Here is a 14,099-nt window from a genome sequence, read left to right on the forward strand (position 1 = left end):
GGAAACCTGAATGCACAGCGTTATCTTGATGACATCCTACGGCCTGTTGTGGTGCCCTTTATTCAGCAACAGCCTCGTGGACTCCTTTTCCAACATGACAATGCAAGGCCACACACAGCAAGATTGACACAGAAATTCCTTGCCAACGCCAACGTACAGGTTTTGCCATGGCCCGCATGTTCACCGGACATGAATCCCATCGAGCGCTTATGGGACCACCTCGATCGGCAAATCCGACGTCGCCGTGTGCCTCCAGTCAACGTCCAGGACTTGGAACGATGTCTCCTCGAGGAATGGCAACGCATCACTCCCAACGTCATCAGACGTTTGATGTCATCAGTCCGTATCGTGTTCTGGCATGTATTGATGCTCACGGTGGACATACCCGCTACTGACTTGACTTTGAGACGTGTGGTGTGACATTTCCCGTTGTTTCTGTAATCAGTGCTCTAACGAAATGTTCATTTTTCGACCCCACCCATCTTTAAAGGCTTGTCATATTGGTTGTACAGATTTTATTGAAATGAAATTTTTGTACAGATGTTGTGAAAGGATTTCTCAAAAGCATAACACCAATCCTAAACTTCTGCATTGTTTAGTTTTTCTTTTATGTCGTTGCAAACAGGTGGTATCGTTTCTTTTGGACACTAGTTTATATTAATATGTTAAAACTGTGATTATATGGTTACAGCAGATAAGTACCATTTTTCTTCTGGTTTGAAAGAAAAATGTACACATTTAAGGGGTCATTGCCCAGTACTGAAGAGAGTCTGATTTAAATAAATGTGCTTTGTGATAATTGTTGTTAAAATGTTATCCACAGTCTGAACAAATTGTTTATATAATTGTAATCGTGGCCATGTGGCCTCCAATTCTGAAATATAAAAAGAGAATGAGAGAAAATATACTTTTCTTAACGTTATAATTAGATAAAAACATTTTTGTAATAAGATGTCTGGAAAAAGCAAAGTACTCAGGGTTTGAGGTTATATGTTCTGTTTGTACTCATCATTCTAGTTAGTTGGCCAGGGGTGAAAAACAAGATTTTCGTTCCCACAATTTCCTGTATACCTTAAACCTTTTCTATTGCATAAAGGAGGTATCTGTACACAATTTTCATTGGGTAGTAAGCTTGCAAGTGTGTGCAGGAATTTTCAGGGGGTCAAAATTGCATTAATTGAAGGAAAAATGCATAATTTGATAAAATTGTCTGTAACATTTTTATTAAGTCATTAAACTATCCAAATTATGTGTTTGATTAAAGGTAATATGTTCGGTTATCTGAATTTGGCACACATTTTGTTTCATTTTACTGTTATTCTAATTCTCAGTGGAAACATTGGTAAAAATCATGTTTTTTTACTTCATTTTCAAATCTTGTGAGTAGGTAAAACGCTAATTCCATTGAATTGTAGCAATAAAACCACTACAACTGGGTATTAAAATCTGCCTGAACCATTTTACTATCCTATACAAAAAACAAAATGAAGATATATCACATAGGGGTTGAGGAATTTTGAGGAAAATTGCTTATTGAGATATGGTGGTAAATGATGTTGCTGTAGTGGATGAGTTGGATAATTGCAACAATGCTTAAAAACACCAAAATAGTAAACTCATAAAGAAAAAAGATGTTTCAAGTTTTTCTGTGAGCATTTCTGTCAAACACTGCATTTATGTCAAACACTGCACTTTAAGTATTTTTAAAAACAACCAACTCTAAAAACCTGACGTCATACGACTGTAGACAACATAGTTTTGATATATATTTCCACATCGTAATAATCAGATCAGCTATCTAGTTTCATACACATATTGAGCAATCAGTTTGAATGTGAAGTTTCATACACATATTGAGCAATCAGTTTGGATATCTAGTTTCATACACATATTGAGCAATCAGTTTGAAAGTATAGTTTCATACACATATTGAGCAATCAGTTTGGATATCTTGTTTCATACACGTATTGAGCAATCAGTTTGGATATCTAGTTTCATAAACATATTGAGCAATCAGTTTGAAAGTATAGTTTCATATACATATTGAGCAAACAGTTTGGATATCTAGTTTGAAACACAGATTGAGCAATCAGTTTGAAAGTATAGTTTCATATACATATTGAGCAATCACTTTGGATATCTAGTTTGAAACATAGATTGAGCAATCAGTTTGGATATCTAGTTTCATACACATATTGAGCAATCAGTTTGGATATCTAGTTTCATGCACATATTGAGCAATCAGTTTGAAAGTATAGTTTCATACACATAATGACCAATCAGTTTAAATATCAAGTTTCATACACATAATGACCAATCAGTTTGGATATCTAGTTTCATACACATGTTGAGCATGTGGATATATTTATATCACGTTGTGTAGAAATTGGAATTTGCAATCACTTACTACACTTTTGTTACCGTTTTGGGTCACATTCAATGAAGCCACATGTAAGGATTTCGGGGCAGAATAATATGTCCCCAGTATCCCATGGTTGTCACAGCAACAGACTGAGAGCACTACGGCGTAACACAGCATTTCTGGGACACACTTACATCCATCATTGTCTTACCTTATTGTCAAACACTGCACTTTAAGTATTTTTAAAAACAACCAACTCTAAAAACCTGACGTCATACGACTGTAGACAACATAGTTTTGGTATATATTTCCACATCGTAATAATCAGATCAGCTATCTAGTTTCATACACATATTGAGCAATCAGTTTGAATGTGAAGTTTCATACACATATTGAGCAATCAGTTTGGATATCTAGTTTCATACACATATTGAGCAATCAGTTTGAAAGTATAGTTTCATACACATATTGAGCAATCAGTTTGGATATCTTGTTTCATACACGTATTGAGCAATCAGTTTGGATATCTAGTTTCATAAACATATTGAGCAATCAGTTTGAAAGTATAGTTTCATATACATATTGAGCAAACAGTTTGGATATCTAGTTTGAAACACAGATTGAGCAATCAGTTTGAAAGTATAGTTTCATATACATATTGAGCAATCACTTTGGATATCTAGTTTGAAACATAGATTGAGCAATCAGTTTGGATATCTAGTTTCATACACATATTGAGCAATCAGTTTGGATATCTAGTTTCATGCACATATTGAGCAATCAGTTTGAAAGTATAGTTTCATACACATAATGACCAATCAGTTTAAATATCAAGTTTCATACACATAATGACCAATCAGTTTGGATATCTAGTTTCATACACATGTTGAGCATGTGGATATATTTATATCACGTTGTGTAGAAATTGGAATTTGCAATCACTTACTACACTTTTGTTACCGTTTTGGGTCACATTCAATGAAGCCACATGTAAGGATTTCGGGGCAGAATAATATGTCCCCAGTATCCCATGGTTGTCACAGCAACAGATTGAGAGCACTACGGCGTAACACAGCATTTCTGGGACACACTTACATCCATCATTGTCTTACCTTATTGTCAAACACTGCACTTTAAGTATTTTTAAAAACAACCAACTCTAAAAACCTGACGTCATACGACTGTAGACAACATAGTTTTGATATATATTTCCACATCGTAATAATCAGATCAGCTATCTAGTTTCATACACATATTGAGCAATCAGTTTGAATGTGAAGTTTCATACACATATTGAGCAATCAGTTTGGATATCTAGTTTCATACACATATTGAGCAATCAGTTTGAAAGTATAGTTTCATACACATATTGAGCAATCAGTTTGGATATCTTGTTTCATACACGTATTGAGCAATCAGTTTGGATATCTAGTTTCATAAACATATTGAGCAATCAGTTTGAAAGTATAGTTTCATATACATATTGAGCAAACAGTTTGGATATCTAGTTTGAAACACAGATTGAGCAATCAGTTTGAAAGTATAGTTTCATATACATATTGAGCAATCACTTTGGATATCTAGTTTGAAACATAGATTGAGCAATCAGTTTGGATATCTAGTTTCATACACATATTGAGCAATCAGTTTGGATATCTAGTTTCATGCACATATTGAGCAATCAGTTTGAAAGTATAGTTTCATACACATAATGACCAATCAGTTTAAATATCAAGTTTCATACACATAATGACCAATCAGTTTGGATATCTAGTTTCATACACATGTTGAGCATGTGGATATATTTATATCACGTTGTGTAGAAATTGGAATTTGCAATCACTTACTACACTTTTGTTACCGTTTTGGGTCACATTCAATGAAGCCACATGTAAGGATTTCGGGGCAGAATAATATGTCCCCAGTATCCCATGGTTGTCACAGCAACAGATTGAGAGCACTACGGCGTAACACAGCATTTCTGGGACACACTTACATCCATCATTGTCTTACCTTATTGTCAAACACTGCACTTTAAGTATTTTTAAAAACAACCAACTCTAAAAACCTGACGTCATACGACTGTAGACAACATAGTTTTGATATATATTTCCACATCGTAATAATCAGATCAGCTATCTAGTTTCATACACATATTGAGCAATCAGTTTGAATGTGAAGTTTCATACACATATTGAGCAATCAGTTTGGATATCTAGTTTCATACACATATTGAGCAATCAGTTTGAAAGTATAGTTTCATACACATATTGAGCAATCAGTTTGGATATCTTGTTTCATACACATACTGAGCAATCAGTTTGGATATCTAGTTTCATATACATATTGAGCAAACAGTTTGGATATCTAGTTTGAAACACAGATTGAGCAATCAGTTTGAAAGTATAGTTTCATATACATATTGAGCAATCACTTTGGATATCTAGTTTGAAACATAGATTGAGCAATCAGTTTGGATATCTAGTTTCATACACATATTGAGCAATCAGTTTGGATATCTAGTTTCATGCACATATTGAGCAATCAGTTTGAAAGTATAGTTTCATACACATAATGACCAATCAGTTTAGATATCAAGTTTCATACACATAATGACCAATCAGTTTGGATATCTAGTTTCATACACATGTTGAGCATGTGGATATATTTATATCACGTTGTGTAGAAATTGGAATTTGCAATCACTTACTACACTTTTGTTACCGTTTTGGGTCACATTCAATGAAGCCACATGTAAGGATTTCGGGGCAGAATAATATGTCCCCAGTATCCCATGGTTGTCACAGCAACAGACTGAGAGCACTACGGCGTAACACAGCATTTCTGGGACACACTTACATCCATCATTGTCTTACCTTATTGTCAAACACTGCACTTTAAGTATTTTTAAAAACAACCAACTCTAAAAACCTGACGTCATACGACTGTAGACAACATAGTTTTGGTATATATTTCCACATCGTAATAATCAGATCAGCTATCTAGTTTCATACACATATTGAGCAATCAGTTTGAATGTGAAGTTTCATACACATATTGAGCAATCAGTTTGGATATCTAGTTTCATACACATATTGAGCAATCAGTTTGAAAGTATAGTTTCATACACATATTGAGCAATCAGTTTGGATATCTTGTTTCATACACATATTGAGCAATCAGTTTGGATATCTAGTTTCATAAACATATTGAGCAATCAGTTTGAAAGTATAGTTTCATATACATATTGAGCAAACAGTTTGGATATCTAGTTTGAAACACAGATTGAGCAATCAGTTTGAAAGTATGGTTTCATATACATATTGAGCAATCACTTTGGATATCTAGTTTGAAACATAGATTGAGCAATCAGTTTGGATATCTAGTTTCATACACATATTGAGCAATCAGTTTGGATATCTAGTTTCATGCACATATTGAGCAATCAGTTTGAAAGTATAGTTTCATACACATAATGACCAATCAGTTTGGATATCTAGTTTCATACACATGTTGAGCATGTGGATATATTTATATCACGTTGTGTAGAAATTGGAATTTGCAATCACTTACTACACTTTTGTTACCGTTTTGGGTCACATTCAATGAAGCCACATGTAAGGATTTCGGGGCAGAATAATATGTCCCCAGTATCCCATGGTTGTCACAGCAACAGATTGAGAGCACTACGGCGTAACACAGCATTTCTGGGACAGAGTTGTGAGTACGGACCCTCGAGATGAAAACCCAGTGTCCGTTCCCTATACTTTAGCCAAATCTTTGTGAAATCGATAAATACACAGTAAATAACCCCAAGTTATCCGGTCAGGGGTATCATCCTGTTATCTCACCAGTTCGTTTATGGTGATGATGTTGAAGACGAGCTCGACAGCGGTGACGGCACTGGGGCGACTCTTGAGGGAGTAGTTGGTGAGGAGATCCGACCGCAGCAGAGTCTCGTTGGCAATATCGAACGCCAGAGTCACGTGACCTGAAATGAAAGAAATGGATAGGAAATGGGTAGACATATGCATGTATAACAATTATAGCAATGGATAGCAATTATAGATATACCGATGGCATGTATTGAAACGCAAGTAAAGATTAAGATTCAGCAAGAATATCAAATACTCAAGCTGTGTCAACATGTTTTCAACAAATTGACAAATCAAGGTTCTAATTAAATGTAGTTTTAGTCTGAAGTAGGTTCATCTTGCCATGTTGCCAACAATGGACAACTGAGGTCAATGTCTCAGTATAATATAACGGATTGTGTTTGCATTCAGCAATATTTCAGCAATGCCGCAGCGGTCTTGAAGCAGTGAGATTCCCTTGATAGTAACTATGAGCAACCCCTTCACGTCGGCAAACATGACAATAATCAACCAAGAAAACAACGCCCAGCACAGGTTACTGGGGGCAGTACGACCCCGAGCTCCCTGGGTATGTTTGTTCGATTCTGAGTTCGTTTCAACAGATGTAAGTGGTATTTGTTCTCGTTCTGAAAATGTGACTGAAGCGACCTTCCACTACGGTCAGAAAGGCAAGCCCGTATGGAAGGACATCACAGTCACATATTTCGGTACAGCAGGTTTTAAAACGATGGACGTGTCCAGGAAGACCTTTGCTGATGACGGTTGGTAGGAATTGGTTCGGAAACATTACGAAAGTCATTTCTTGAATGTATATGAAGGATTATGATAATATTTTAGGCCGGGATTTGTGGTACATGTGCTTTGCAATTTAGTACAAAAGGGTCATGAACATGTCGTGTTTCAGAGTCAACTTGAAGTTGATAGTACTGATGAAAGGTTTGGGCAGATTTCTACGTGAGTTAACATCCTAACCTCATATGTGTCATTATTTGATGTGTCTCTAATACCAAATCCTTTTATCAAGGGTCCGTGTAGTGATATTTATTAGTGATAAATGTAGTGTAGTGATAGATATTTACTCGGTGAAAATAAATCCCAGACTGCAAACAAGATTAATGTTTGACGTGCGAAGATATCGAGAACATGACAAGTGAAGCTGATACTCTTGAGGATATAAATCTGATCACTCTGTAACTTAACGTTGTCACAATTTCTCCCATTAAAATGATTAGAAACTCACAGCAAAGACCTTTCAGAATGAGAATGAAACTAAATTAGCTGAATCATCTCGATATAAAGCGTAAATGGAACAGATCTGGGAAGCAGGAATATAAGGGACACATATACGAAATGGAAATAAACATCTAATTATTTTTGTCATTTAAAAAATAGGTATTACGCCATTACGTACACTAATAAATAGTGTATTCTCAGACGAGGCTACAGAAATGCCACGAGAAAAAAAAGATATTTAATGACCCTAGATCGTTTTATAAGAAATCGTATACAGCAAAATGAGAGTTTTACAACAGTACATAGATACAATAACACAATAATCAAAAAGTGACTTCAAGAAAGCAAACTGAACTTGAAGAAATTGCAAATTCAATAAATTACATGAAAGACAATAATGTATAAATTCCCAAGGTAATCATTGTAAGAAAAGTACAATTGGTGCACACCACACTGGTGGAATATTATGCGAAACATTAAAAAAAAATATAATACATATTTTGAGAAATGTTATCAATAAGGGCACTCATTTAGTGAAAGGTATATGTAATAACGCCGATATCATTCCAATTGATGACTTCAAATGATCATTTACATTATAGGTACAATATAAGATAATAGACGTACACTTTATAATAGAACCAAACTATGGAAAGCAATACGAGCCACTCGTGAACATATCTCCTCTTCCACGTCACGAGATGAGAGATACATCAATGTTCACTAGACACATGAAATATAGTATTTATCACATGCTTCCTTTGTTGCTGAAATTTAAGCGCAAAATCTAAATTCTTCCCTACTGTACACAATGACCTTTTAATGCATGGCTTCCTGCACGCAAACAAGATATATTGCCAATTTAAACATATAATGAAAAACAATAATAAACTCCATAAAATGGGTGGTCAGGCTCGCTGACTTGGTTGAAGCATGTCATCGATCTCAATTGCGTGGATCGATGCTCTAGATGTCAATTGCTGGATTGTCTGATCCACACTCAAATATTTTGCATATTTTCATACAGCGGGAATATTGCAGAGTGCGGCGTTAAATAACAAACAAACAAACAAAGCATGCTGTAAAAATAGAAAGAATTTCAAACAAATAACGCATCAACAGAACTGTCATCCAGTAAATGTTTCACTGGATGTAAACTATTTTCAGTAAACACAGTAATGTGAGTGTTCCGAAACCCGGCTCCATCCGCATGCGACAGGCGCACGGGCGGTCAACTTCGTTACGGGTTGTTCCGGCAAAGAGTTACTGCATAGCAGTGAACATGTCTCTTTTCTGTCACTGCCGTGAACATGTCACTTTTCTGTATCTGCTGTGAACATGTCACTTTTCTGTTTCTGCTGTTAACATGTCACTTTTCTGTATCTGCTGTGAACATGTCACTTTTCTGTTTCTGCTGTGAACATGTCACTTTTCTAACTTTTCTACACTTTAGAAATCTCAGGCTTTCTCACTGATATAATGATCGTATAAACGATTGAATTAAATATTAAAACATATAAAAGACATGATCTCTTCATTCAGATCCACTGAAAGGGCCCAGACGTATTGACTCGTGAAGATCCGGGGTACAATAGGTCTTCAGCAATCCATGCTTGCCGTTTAGATCCGGGATAGAACAGGTCTTCAGCAACCCATGCTTGCCGAAAAAGGTGACTATGCTTGTCGTAAGATGCGACTAATGGGATCGGGTGGTCAGACGTGGTTGATGCTTGTCATCGATCCCAATTACGTGGATCGTAACATACTTCAGGCTTAATATTATCAATATTGTATAAGATGATGATGATCGATCCACGTAATTGGGTATGTTACTGGTATCAATTAAGCATTGAATGTGATATCCCAGGGTATAAAACCCGTACGGGATATTGTAGTAAAGGAATTAAAGATGTTAAGATTGTAGATTTCTAATAGAATTAACTAAATAGAGATGTTTGAAATAAACTGAAAACAGTTGCTAGAGATGAAATTAGTTGATAACAGTATTTGTTCACATATATTTCATATATCTAAAAAATACACGACTCATGAGAAGCCCGTCATGGTTTATTCTCCCTCCAGTGTTTAATTGTACGATAAACAACGACGACGTGTCGTTTATTTCTTATCTGAAATATCAACATTATGTGAGTGAGTGAGTGAGTTGGGTTTAACGCCGCTTTTAACAGTATTACAGTTATATCGCGGCGTGTCAGCTTAATGTGGGAGGAAAGCCCGGAGTGATGCAGGTCTCAGACGTTTACCACTTCGGTGAAACCCACGAGCACGGGTATGGTGCTGACAAACCTAGAAACATAATCGGGGCGGACCGAGATTCGAACAATAAAAAATGTCCAAATTTGCCAAAGCGTGACATTGCGACAATGCGACAAATAGCAAAAATATTGCGTTGTCGCATTGTCGGATTGTCGCAATGTCGCGCTTTGTCAAATTTTGACATTTTTTGCTTGTTTTTGGAAGGGCTACAATGCGACAATGTGACAAGGCGACAACGCACCAATGTCCCTTGTAGTATTCCATACGTAATCGACTATATGCGGTGGAGGTTTTCCGTCCCTGTTGTCACCTGGGCCTTTCTGAAACGTCAGACAATTATACTGACTGACTGTACGTAACGAATTATGAACGTTTGTTTAACATGACGATGATGATCGATTTACCACAAAAAAATCCATATCTGCGCTCAAGTGTAATCAACACGGCTTTAGACTTGGTGGAGTGATATTGACCCGTGGCGATTTTTTAGGAATGAACTGCTTCCTCATCATAAAAGCATTTTAAGCGTCTGGGACCCAATCATCGAAAACCAACCTTATTAATAATGGCATTGACAGAAATTGTGCACTCGTGAGATGTACATGGGTACATTCCTAATAAACAGAATGGTCATACGGGTACTTTAATGGTAGGTGTGTGTAAACAGCCGCATGTTTCAGGTGCGCGATCGTCAACCCGAATAACGTGGTACTTGTTCAATTTATGAAGTAGTTTGTCCTTAGTGTTTCGATTACTATTTTCACTAATAACAAAAACAAATTAACTTGACGGTCAACTCCTTAGGTGGTACTTAATACCCCCTTCGTCACTCCACATACGGGCGGTAAACAATGGAACGTGATTTACAATGTTTCGCATCAGACCACAGCTATGAATGCCACGTTAATGGAATTCCCTCACAATGACAAACAGTGACGAATGGTTCGATGATTTGCCATTATGCCGACGCTCCATAGAGACGGTGATTGCCGTCACATCAACTGTGGAGTGTTCTTTCATTTAACTCCACGTTTATCAGCGTGTGACGTTTACGTCATGCACGAGGTGTTATTATCAGGTAAATACCATTATATGAATTATCATACCTCCATGTCAGAATGTTGAAATCTGCTTGGTTCACGTGATCTTTAAAAAACTACTATGTATCCCGCCTGGGAGGTACAACCTAGCTCACTCCCCATAAAACCACATGGTCCCCTCCCAATGGCATTTGTAGGGACAAGTTACATCAGGGCGGGTCAGCATATATTCTTGTCTTCTTACCTTACACATTAATGTCGGATTCGACTTTAGTGTCACCCCAAAACCCCACAATTGGAGCACCTTGCGTTGTAACAACTCTCCACACACCGCGGGGGGTACCAAGCTCGGGGAAGCTGGCAGCCCCAGCGAGGTATATTAAAACAGTTCAAACACCACTTGTTATCTGTTTTGTAACGTAACAGGTACTATTTCATTCAAAAATCATTGTTTCAAAGTTTTTTTTGTTTTTTTTATGTAAATGCTGAATTACAAACGTACAACTCTATACTTAAAGTGGGCAATAGACGATAGAGCGGAGTCCTCTATTTTCAGTTTCCTTAATAACACAGCCATGAGTTCGATGGTAGCAACACAGGCACACATCCATCTATTGGCATATGGAGATGAAGGTCCTGGGCGGGACCAGATAGATGAGAAACTTCAGTAATTATAGAAACCTTTCTCTTCTCCTGAAGCTGAGTACGACATGCATGATTTGTTTCAGATACTTGAAAGGAAGTTTCTAAAATAGTTTACCTGTAAATTATTACATGATTGGTTTCCCCTGTAATTAGGATGTTGTTAATGCTAGCATGTAACTACTTATAGTTGACTTAGGTGCTGATCAAACGGTGTGTTTGTATTAAACAAATCCCTCCTGCTGTATGGGTAATGATAGGTTAATATTGATAGCAATAGAAGTAATTTGGAAAAACCTTTCCTTTAGAGCAGATTAGTTCAAAACATGCATTGACATTTCGGTTGGGTGTAAATCTGTGATGAAACTAATCAAGCGACTTTTGTCACTCGTAGATTGAATCGAAGATAATCTATATGCTAAATACAGCATTTGTATATTGTGTAAGTATAACGACCGTGGAACAATGTGGAGCAGTTGTCAACATGGAGCACGGAACGACCAAGGGACACGCCTATTTTAAAGTGTAAACAAGAAAACAGGCTATTGTAGTTAAATTATGAGAAGATTATGGTTAAGCTGCAACTCGATGAAAGGACGAACATGACATCATAAGAATTAGATTTCTCTATTCTATTTGCCTTTGTGTGTTGAAAGTTCAGGACTGAATGAGTGACTAAAAGTATATAAATGGAATGCCTTTAATTGAGTTAGGGACTTGAAGATTCAACCCTGTTTGTTTAGTCCTGTTACAATGACATGATTAGGAGATAAACTGACTGTGGTTTGCTTCCAAATTAAATAAGAGGTGTCTGCTCTACAGTGGGACTACATCAAATTTCAAAACACAGTAGGTTTATCTCCATTCTACCATGACGGCAACAACACTTTGAAAACGGCGCTCTCTTGCAACGCGTAACAACACAGGTACACAGGTCTGCAATTTTAGAACATCCCGAAAAGTGGTCACAGGTTGTTATATATGTAACAATTATTACTAAATTTCAAGAGTAAAAACACCATAGTGTTGAGTTGTTCAAAATAAGGGTTCAAAACACATGTTTTTTCAAAAAGAAGATGACAAAAAACACTCCAAACTTAGTCATATGATGTTAGTTAGATGTCTTAATTCCTACCATCCCGTTCTGCACTGCTTGGACTGGCGATGTCATTTCTTGGAATTACACCAGAGAGGTCATTTCTTGGAAATCGAACAGGCCATTTCCATCGGTGTAAAAAGGTCTTACAATGCTAAACGATGTTTCTACATCAAACTTAATGAATTAACATTCTATAATACATTTAACATGTGTAAGTGTTATAAGTTAGTTAGCAATTACCCCCAGCAAACAATGATACATAAAAAAATGCCTCCCCACCCCGAACTTGGATGTGGCAGAACTTGACCTACATCACTGTTACTCACACGTCACAGCTGTCAATGGCTGAAAATCTTGTGTTTGCATTCTCCGTGACTAGTTAAACGAAGCAAGATGACAACCCTGATCTGTGATGAGGTTCAACATTAACCTGTAGATTTACTGGGAATGGTCGAGCCTGCTGGTACAATATGATTACCAATGGAACAGAGTATGACTGAACAGACGCTTTTTAGCCTGCAGACGAGCCGGACATTTTGACTCGAGGTAGGGCCTATCTGCATGATGTGACCTGTCAATTTTTATGGATTCAAAGCCAGAGTGTGAATGAAATGAGACATTCGTGGCTCAGAAATAGTCAGTCGTGCATGATTTTCTTAATTGTGCGTGTTCTGAAATGAATTTCATCAAATTTGACTTCAATGATGTCGGGACATTGTTTCCGTGGATCTTCGAATGGATGAGTGTTTTCTGAGTGATGGACTTTCAAACAGAGGAAATAGAGATATGTTTGATAGTTCACATGGGGGTGATAGATCGGCAGCCATTTTAATGAATCGATATGTATGCTATGTATGTATTTATACGCTCGTTTTTTGGGGTGGAAAGGCTTAATATATTTGAAAAGGGGTTCCGTAGCAAAAAGGAAACCTCTTTTTAACCAATCAGAATCAAGCATTCATCATTGTCATGGTAGAATAACAGTAAGCTATCTTGAATAATTATTAGTTTCTACTTCTCAAAAACGGGTGCACTAAGTGTAAGCTCTATATTTTACACCGTTCACTAAAACATAAAAATGGGTTCATATCCATGTTTATGGAACTTTCGACATTAAAAGAAACCTGTGTTCTCTTGAAACACTTTGACACACACAAGACTACTGTTGGGCACTATATCTGTTCCTGAACCTACCACTTTTGGGTGAGATGATCAATACCTTAGTGCACAGAATTGCTACAGGTTTCAAGCGGTCTTATTTAACCCTGTTCTACAACCCTGTGTCCGAGGTAGCGCTTTGGAAAAGCAACTGGCTGTTGGTGCATTGATTGTCCTTCTATTTGAGCCGTAAAAACGACACGGACAATTGATTCTTACGTGACGAAAACCTATGTACACGCTCAATACACCACATGTCACTGAAACAGTGTGAGTTTGATGCACCAGTTCCCTTCACGATTGATTCATTGGAAGTATTGCTCTTCGATAATAAAGGATTCAGTGTTAAATGTGTTTTAAATGAATGTGAAACATTTACACATAAATTATGTTGTGACGGGCATGGGGGGAGA

At 36.9% G+C, this 14,099-nt stretch overlaps 1 protein-coding gene across 1 annotated transcript in view; it reads right to left on the minus strand.

Moving 5' to 3' along the window:
• Positions 1-14,099, minus strand: part of LOC139463547 (neuronal acetylcholine receptor subunit alpha-6-like) — a 48,948-nt gene that overhangs the window by 12,039 nt on the left and 22,810 nt on the right. Inside the window, exon 2 of the mRNA XM_071244818.1 lies at positions 6,214-6,353. Coding sequence (XP_071100919.1) covers positions 6,214-6,353 — 140 coding nt within the window. The remainder of the gene's footprint in view (positions 1-6,213; positions 6,354-14,099) is intronic.

This window comes from Haliotis cracherodii, unplaced genomic scaffold (assembly GCF_022045235.1).
Source record: "Haliotis cracherodii isolate W230 unplaced genomic scaffold, xgHalCrac1.p SCAF_16, whole genome shotgun sequence".
NCBI classification, from domain to species: Eukaryota; Metazoa; Mollusca; class Gastropoda; order Lepetellida; family Haliotidae; genus Haliotis; species Haliotis cracherodii.